This window comes from Somniosus microcephalus, chromosome 11, assembly GCF_052327205.1.
Source record: "Somniosus microcephalus isolate GS21.2 chromosome 11, FLI_Smic_1.0, whole genome shotgun sequence".
Lineage (NCBI taxonomy): Eukaryota > Metazoa > Chordata > Chondrichthyes > Squaliformes > Somniosidae > Somniosus > Somniosus microcephalus.
Window position 1 is genome coordinate 236,103,002 of NC_140997.1, and position 9,502 is coordinate 236,112,503.

Consider the following 9,502-nt stretch of genomic DNA (forward strand, 5'->3'; position numbering starts at 1 on the left):
AGGAGGCCATTCAGCCCCTCGAGCCTGTTACACAGGAACAGGAGGAGGCCCATTCACCCCCTGGAGCCTGTTACACAGGAGCAGGAGGAGGCCATTCAGCCCCTCGAGCCTGTTACACAGGAACAAGAGGAGGCCATTCACCCCCTCGAGCCTGTTACACAGGAGCAGGAGGAGGCCATTCACCCCCTCGAGCCTGTTACACAGGAGCAGGAGGAGGCCATTCACCCCCTCGAGCCTGTTACACAGGAGCAGGAGGAGGCCATTCACCCCCTCGAGCCTGTTACACAGGAGCAGGAGGAGGCCATTCAGCCCCTCGAGCCTGTTACACAAGAACAGGAGGAGGCCATTCAGCCCCTCGAGTCTGTTACACAGGAACAGGAGGAGGCCATTCAGCCCCTCGAGCCTGTTACACAGGAACAGGAGGAGGCCGTTCAGCCCCTCGAGCCTGTTACACAGGAACAGGAGGAGGCCGTTCAGCCCCTCGAGCCTGTTACACAGGAACAGGAGGAGGCCATTCAGCCCCTCGAGCCTGTTACACAGGAACAGGAGGAGGCCATTCAGCTCCTCGAGCCTATAACACAGGAACAGGAGGCGGCCATTCAGCCCCTCGAGCCTGTTACACAGGAACAGGAGGAGGCCCATTCAGCCCCTTGAGCTTGTTACACAGGAACAGGAAGAGGCCATTCAGCCCCTCGAGTCTGTTACACAGGAACAGGAGGAGGCCATTCAGCCCCTCGAGTCTGTTACACAGGAACAGGAGGATGCTATTCAGCCCCTTGAGCCTATTCCATCACTGACCCGCCATTGCTCCATATCCCTTGATACCCTTACCCAACAAAAATCTATCCATCTCAGTCTTTAAATTTTTCAATTGACCCCCAGCATCCACAGCCTTTTGAAGACGAGAGTTCCAGATTGCCACTCCCCATTGTGTGAAGCAGCGCTTCTTGATTTCACTCCTAACTATTATTTTAAAATTCTGCCTAAATTGATTAATTTCTGGATTGATTTCCTGTTGTGTCTGCTGCTCCATTAATTGATTCATTCATGGTATCTTGTGTCATTATGTTCACCAGTATCCTTTCTCGTGTCAGCCGATGAGATAAGGACTATTATAACCCATGTGGCCAGGGTCCCAATGATAGTAAGTGCTCTGCCTCTCTCTATTTTCACAGATACGGAGTGAAACAGTGAGTGCGGAGAGAGAGCTGATGAAGGCCATGGACCGACTGATGCAGCTGGACAACAGAATTGATGCACTGAAAATGAAACGTGCCAACAACAGCCTGGTGGCATCGCGGGCAGAAGAAACCGCTGCAATGGCACGGGATAAAGCCAACGAGGCCAAACAGGTACAACCGAAGAGAGCAAAGCTCGCAACTATGCGTGAGATGGAGGGGCGGTAAAAGGAAAAACTGCAGTTGCGGAAAGAGCGGGGGAGTGGGACTAATTGGATATCTTTCCAAGAGCCAACATAGGCATGATGTGCTGATGGCCTCTTTCTGTTCTGTTCGATTCTATGACCCCGCCAGTTTCTGGCGAGTGTCCTTCTCGCCTGGTCAGAAGAGCAGTTCAAAACCATCGCCTGCGGGAAGCGAGTAGGATGTCAGCGGATGAGTCCCCCAAATGATTTTAACTGTCCGTCCGCCGGGAGGGAGAATGGAAGTGTCTAGTCACGATGCTCCAGCCACCATGAGTGTGGGGCAGGCTTGAAGGAACAGCTGGCCTTTTCCTGCACATCAGTTTCATATGTTCATATAATTGTTACATTTTTTTGCTTCCAGATGTTGGACGGACAGCTCACAGACAAATATAAAATTGTGCGTGGTCTTATAGACCGAAAGAGTGGCACAGTTTTCGATGCTAAACACAAAGCGGAGAGCCTTCGGAATGAAGCCAAACAGCTCCTGAGAGATGCACAGGATAAGCTGGAGAGATTGAACGGTGAGATGATCCCACGTAGCAGAAGCAACATTTTCAAATCCACTTTTGCCGAGAGTTGTGTGTGGCACTTCTCGTAAACATTTACTTTAAAGAAAAGCATTCCACTGTGAAATATGTGGTGTATTTTACAAAGTGTGGATTTTTGGGCAGAGAGTGTAAAAAGACAAAGACTTGCATTTCTATAGCGTCTTTTGTTATGTTCATAAATAACTAGACATTTCCATTATGAACAGCTAGCTTGAGCTAGTCACTTTATTCATGCCATGTGGACTTGTACAGCATCCATCTTGACTACTGCCTTCTGGGTAGCCTAGTGCATCGTGGGTAGTCCACTCTTACATACATACAGCTCCACCTAGTGTACCATTCTAGAATGACATGTTACTGATCATTACATCTTTCACGACCTCAGGACGTCCCAAAGTGCTTTACAGCCAATTAAGTACCTTTTAAAGTGTAGTCTGTTGTAATGTAGGAAATACAGCAACCAATTTGTGCACAGCAAGCTCCCACAAACAGCAATGTGATAATGACCAGATAATTTGTTTTTAGTGATGTTGATTGAGGGATAAATATTGGCCCCAGGACACCGGGGAGAACTCCCCTGCTCCTCTTCAAAATAGTGCTGTGGGATCTTTTATGTCCACCTGAGAGAGCCTCGGTTTAATCTGAAAGACTGCACCTCCAACAGTGCAGCGCTCCATCAGTACCGGCACTGGGAGTGTCAGCCTGGATTATGTGCTGAAATCTCTGAAGCGGGGTTTGAATCCACGGCCTTCTCACTCAAAGGCGAGAGATATACCGCCGAGCCACGGCTGAGGAGGGGAGGACCTTTGCTGTGTCCGCACCCCAAGAAGTTTCCTTGGAGATTTGTCTCTGACTATTGGCTTTGTTCACGAGAAAGATAAACAAACAGTACAGCTTTCACAGTGAAATATATTTTCCCTACACTCTTCGATACATAAAACAACAAAGACGTGACTCACTTTCTTGTTAAATATAGTTGTTAACCGTACATTTACTTACTATAACTTTAGACTAACCTGATTCTGTTCATCTGACTGACACAGAACTCAGCCTTATAGCTGGTGACTGCTAGTTACAGATATGATGACTGTTTCTGTATATGTTTCTCTCTGAAAATTGCCACCTTAAATCTGTAGAAGTCTCTGCCTACCAAGCTGTCAATCACACAGGGCTCTAGTCCATCAAGGTCCTGCCCTCTCAGAAATAGCTGCCAATTAAATTCACCGCCCACAGATGGCGGTCTTGTCTTTCAATGTGTGGTGAGGAGGCCTCCAGAAGTCTGCCTGACTGTGTGCCCTACGGTGCAGATTGAATGGAAAGACCTTAAACAGCCAGGTGTCACAATGGTATTCCTGTGGGACAATGGTGCCAGCTCTAACAGTACCACAAGATGTTCAGCATTGTAAATTCCCTCAGTATAATCGATTAATTAACACGACTGTTGTGTTGGCCAAAGCAAAATTGTCACTTGAGGAAACTCTTCAAGATGGATTAGATCAAACTGCTGGCTTTCTGTTAAAACCGCAATACTATTTGTCCCTTTCCAAGTTCGCCTCTTGCACACTGATTACAAGGATACAAGTTGCAAAAATCAATACAAGCAAATATCCACTTTACCACAGAAACTCAAGGGCGAGTTTACCCTCCACAAAGCACATTCCGGAACAAAGGTTTGTCCATGCGGGTGTTTCTGCTCCACACAAGCTTCCTTCCACCCTATTTCATCTAACCCCATCAGCATAACCTTCAATTCCTTTCTCCCTCATGTACAGAACAACTTGCCTTGATGATACAGGTGCGAAGCTTAGCTTTAGCTGTGCTAACTGGACCAGTAATACCAGTAACTGGCCTCTGTTGAGCTTTCTGCCGATGTGTGCATTGGTGGTTTTCAAAAGACACGTTCAAAGGTTTTAACACATTCAATACATTTCTTGCTGAGTGGAGACTAGGCGCTTCCCCGCAGTGATTGGGAATTTAGGGGAGTGGGGAAATTGAACCTCTGTTCCACCACTTTGTGATAGCACATAACTACGCTGTCCTGCTAACAGCGCAGCCAACCGAAGGTATGTGAAGAATAAACAAAAGACTGAGAACATAGAATTACATTGACTTGTTTCTGTGCTGTACATTCTTTCAGCCCAAAGGGTCGATGCCGGTTTTTATGCTGCACACCAGCCTCCTCCCACCCTATTTCATCTCACCCTATCAGCATATCCTTCTATTCCTTTCTCCCTCATCTACTTATCTAGCTTCCCCTTAACAACCATCCTTAACAGTAGGCAAGCTAATATCATCATCCATTCAGGCTCTTGCATACAAATATTATTAGAAGCAAACAAAAGCAAAATACTGCGGATGCTGGAAATCTGAACTAAAAACAGAAAATACTGGAAACACTCAGCAGGTCAGGCAGCATCTGTTTCTCTCTCCACAAATATCACCTGACCTGTTAAATTGCCAGACTGCTTCTCCGACATACAGTTCTGGATGAGCAAAAATTTTCTCCAATTAAATATTGGGAAGACCGAAGCCATTGTTTTCGGTCCCCGCCACAAACTCCATTCCCGAGCCACTGACTCCATCCCTCTCCCTAACATCTGTCTGAGGCTGAACCACACTGTTCGCAACCTTGGTGGCATATTTGACCCTGAAATGAGCTTCCGACCACATATCCACAGCATAACTAAGACCGCCTACTTCCACCTCTGTAACATCGCCCGTCTCCGCCCTTGCCTCAGCTCATCCGCTGCTGAAACCCTCATCCATGCCTTTGTTACCTCCAGACTTGACTATTCCAACACACTCCTGGCTGGCCTCCCACATTCTATCCTACGTAAACTTGAGGTCATCCAAAGCTCGGCTGCCCGTGTCCTAACTCGCACCCAGTCCCGTTCACCCATCACCCCTGTGCTTGCTGACCTACATTGGCTCCCAGTTAAGCAACGCCTCGATTTCAAAATTCTCACTCTTGTTTTCAAATAAACCCATTGCCTCGCCCCTCCCTATCTCTGTAATCTCCTTCAGCCCCACAACCCCTCCTGAGATATCTGCGCTCCTCTAATTCTGCCCTCTTGAGGTTCCCTGATTATAATCACTCAACCTTTGGTGGCCGTGCCTTCTGTTGTCTAGGCCCTAAGCTCTGGAATTCCCTGCCTAAACCTGTCCACCTTTCTACATTTCTTTCCTCCTTTAAAACGCTCCTTAAAACCTACCTCTTTGACCAAGCTTTTGGTCACCTGCCCTAATTTATCCTTATGTGGATCAGTGTCAAATTTATTGTCTTAAAATACTCTTGTGCAGCGCCTTGGGAGGTTTTACTACCTTAAAGGCGCTACATAAATACAAGTTGTTGTTGTTGTTGTGTTTCCAGCATTTTCTGTTTTTACTTATTAGACGCAGTTGTTCTTTACAGCATCAACCGTGCTCGCTGACCTACATTGGCTCCCAGTCCGGCAACGCCTCAATTTTAAAATTCTCATCCTTGTTTTCAAATCCCTCCGTGGCCTCGCCCTTTCTCTCCGTAACCTCCTCCAGCCCTACAACCTTCCAAGATCTCTGCGCTCTTCCAATTCTGGCCTCTTGCGCATCCCCGGTTTTCATCGCTGCACCATTGGCGGCCGTGCCTTCAGCTGCCAAAGCCCTGAGCTCTGGAATTCCCTCCCTAAACCTCTCCACCTCTCTCTCCTCCTTTAAGATGCTCCTTAAAACCGACCTCTTTGACTTATAGAAACATAGAAGATAGGAGCAGGAGTAGGCCGTTCGGCCCCTCGAGCCTGTTCTGCCATTTAATGTGATCATGGCTGATCATCCAAATTCAGTACCCTGTCCCTGCTTTCTCCCCATATCCCTTGATCCCTTTAGCCTCAAGAAATATATCTAACTCCTTCTTGAATATATTTAATGAATTGGCCTCAACTGCCTTTTGTGGTAGAGAATTCCACAGATTCACCACTCTCTGGATGAAGAAATTCCTCCTCATCTCTGTCCTAAATGGCTTACCCCTTATCCTTAGACTGTGACCCCTGGTTCTGGACTCCCCAGCCATCGGGAACATCCTTCCTGCATCTAGTCTGTCCAGTCCTGTTAAAATTTTATAAGTTTCAATGAGATCCCCTCTCATTCTTCTAAACTCAGCGAATATAAACCCAATCGACCCAATCTCTCCTCATACGTCATTCCTGCCATCCCAGGTATCAGTCTGGTGAATCTTCGCTGCACTCCCTCCACTTAGCTTTTAGTCACCTATCCTAATATCGCCTTACGCGGCTCGGTGTCAAATTCTGTTTGATAACGCTCCTGTGAAGCGCCTTGGGACAGTTTACTACGTTAAAGGCGCTATATAAATGCAAGTTTTGTTATTTGCAAATCTAACTGGATGAATTTTCTCCTACCTGACAGGTCTTGAGGGTCAGTACGAAGCAAATGAGCAAGTTCTGGAGGGAAAGGCCCGTCAGCTGGACGGTCTGGAGGAGAAGATGAAAGAAATTTTGAAAGCCATTAACCAACAGATCCAAATCTACAACACCTGCCAATAAATTAACAATTGCCAAACAAGAAAATTCACGTAGATACAAATAAGCACTTGCGTAATGAAGCCTTTAGAAAATCCACGACAGTATCACATTATCCAGCTATTGGGTGTTATGTTTATCCTTCAGAACCAGCAATGCCACATCACATTCTGGCTTTTCTTACATACAGTACATCTACCAACCCCCTTGCCCAAACCCCCACCTCTGGGTTCCTTACTGAATTTGTCACCTACTGAAGCCCATAAGCAAAAATGCAGCGAGGAAATCAAGGAGGGAATGACCCTGCTTTGATGAATAGTAAAGAAATGGAAGCTACTAAGTACCTTGAGTTAAACCAGGCTTGAACACCACTTGAGTGGTACATGCAATTTGCGAAAGGATCATTAAAGTCAGTTTTATTCCAATTTTAAAAACCCAGGTTTTAGGTTTAGTATAAAAAAGGAGTAAGTAGGAACAAATAACCTGGGTAACGTCAGTTTAAATTATTTATTTTGAACGTCAGTACTACTCAAGAAAATAAGCAAAGGATTTACAGTCAAATTAACAGACAATCCATAATTATTTCCACAGTTCACTGACACCATTTGTCAATGAGGCTCACCATCAGATTCTCACTTAACCCTTAGATATTCTTTTTAATGAAGAGTAAAAGTGAAGAATCTATGTTTATTGTATCCAGCCTCACACCTGCCATTATGATGGTGGGATGCTAAGAATTGATGGAGGTTATGCACAGGGGAAGAGTTGCAATCTTGCCTCCAGGAGAATTTTTTTTCCTGCCAATTCACCACTTGAAAAAAATCCAGGAATTTTCCGGTGGAAATCACAAACTAATTTGTTAATTTGAGGCAGCCATTTTGGAGTTCTCAGAAGCCCCAAGTCCTGTTGTAATTGGACAGTTTTCCCATTTTCCTTCCAACTGCAATGTGTTTCTCGTACTTTTAAAAAAATATAACCATGCAACATTGCATCTAGCTTCCATTTGGTTAGTTATTATGGGTGCAAAATGAATGTTTCTAGTGCTGTTGGAGGTGTTTTCTGAAGGTATCCATGGTGCTCACAGTAACTGAGAGTTTGATAACTTAGGGCGTTAGAGTGGGAATCTCATCCCCTGAAATCTCACCATTTTACCCCAAGAACCAAAGATCTACAAATACCAAAGTATTTTGTTAACCCTTCTCCAATCTAGTTTCTAACTTGACAGCAAACTGATTTTCAATTGTTGAAGTGTAATTGTTAGTCATAGTACGCTGGACTTTTCTCCCTTTCACCACTTCATCCTTGCTTGGGGCCGCAATGCAGATTCTAATTTGGTTTCAGCACTGATTTCTGACAATTACAACTTTCGAAGTGTTTACTTCTGATTCTGTATTGTAATGCATTGCTGTATTGCATCTGTGCAGAACGCACTTAACGTTGTGACAAATACATAATGGTTCCTTCTCAGAGTGGATTGTTAAAAAGCCTGCCTGGAAAGACCAATTATACTGCATTGTATTGGTGCAAGAGTTGGTGATTTCAAATAGCTCTGCAGAAACAACAACACTCCTTCGTTTGTAGATTATCCTCTGCAGTGGAGCCTTTTTACAACAAACCTCTGCTATAAAAAAATGTTGTGCTCTAGAAGATCTCAGACCTTTTGGTCAAGAATTTAAGAAAGCAATGAACAAGAAATGGTCGTCACAGATCAGTGCCACTCCTTTCACAGACTATGTACAATCTACCATGTGGATTCTATCTCACCCGTTTGATCTGAGAGAAGACTCTGCATAAATACTCCCCAATCCCCGATGGCAATGTTGTCCAATACATTCGCCACTAGCCACATGTGGCTAATTGGGAACCCAGATGTGGCTAATTGCATTTCTAATTGGTAAATAGGAAATGAGTAACAGACACCATCACTGGGAATGTAATTTCACTACTCATTTGCATGGCGTGTGCATGTGAACTTTAACCTTTTTGTGCGTTTGTTGCTAAAATGGCAAGACAGAAAGCAGAGTGTGAGAGTGAGTTTGATCATTGTGGCTGCTCTACTTCGAGGTAATGAATGGTGGGAGATGTTTGCTAAGTAAATATACACACGTGTGAAGTACATTTACCTGTATTGTGTGTAAGGTGTTTTCTATTAAAATTAGTGCATGTGGTTAAAATAGTGTCGCCATAGTCACCCCTGTGGCTAGTCAGTGATTTCTGTTGGACAACACTGCCCTAAGGTAATGGAGCGATCTGCCTGAATTTCTCCCATAGCACTCTGATGAAAATTACCATGAGTGCATGACCGAGGTCTGACTCCAGTGTAGTTTGCAGGACTTTTAATTGTAAACCAATTAGAATCTCTTCAGCAATTAGCCAAACCCTCACTCTTCAAAAGAAAAACAGCTGAATAAAGAGCTATCCTGGGCATTACAGTGGATAATTTAACTGATTATTCTAACACTTATTCTGCTCTTTTCTGTCAGGTATGTTAAATATGCTGTTCTATAGCACTGACTAAAGGCTAACTTCCTCACTGTTTCCTCAATGCTTCACCTGTCGTCTTGTCCCTTTGTAGCTTATATTTTAAGAACAATAAAGCAGACTTGCAACCAGCAATTGGACAAATGCAGCTTTGGTTCCAAATATGGATAAGACTTTTAAGTCAGTCTAACTCCTGAATTATTTCCCTTTCTATTATCTTAAATGAGAAGATATTAAGTTAAATATGTTTGTGATCTAAAGGTTTGGTTTATTTCAATTGAAACTACTCTGTAATACAGTACCTTGTTTTTATATTCAAAGAAATGATTCTGTAATTTTTTTAAATACTTTTTAAAAGGGGAACATGATTATGGGGTAGAGCGGCTTTTAGAAAGAAAATTGCAGAAAGAGGGGAAATATATATATGAATGAAAGATATGGAAAAACTTGCCTTGTCACTGACTAATCTGTTCAGGGGGTCTTGTCAAGAAGCACTTCTTCACACAAAGGGTAGTGGAAATCTGGAACCCTCTCCTCAA

General features: G+C 44.3%; 1 protein-coding gene across 2 annotated transcripts in view; it reads left to right on the forward strand.

Moving 5' to 3' along the window:
- Window positions 1–9,098, forward strand: part of LOC147111358 (laminin subunit beta-2-like) — a 201,977-nt gene extending 192,879 nt beyond the window's left edge. For both annotated transcript variants that reach the window (XM_086002166.1, XM_086002167.1), the window contains 3 exons: window positions 1,176–1,352; window positions 1,785–1,944; window positions 6,370–9,098. In XM_086002166.1, coding sequence (XP_085858292.1) covers window positions 1,176–1,352; window positions 1,785–1,944; window positions 6,370–6,506 — 474 coding nt within the window. In that variant the 3' untranslated portion in view covers window positions 6,507–9,098. The remainder of the gene's footprint in view (window positions 1–1,175; window positions 1,353–1,784; window positions 1,945–6,369) is intronic.
- Window positions 9,099–9,502: the final 404 nt, after the last annotated feature.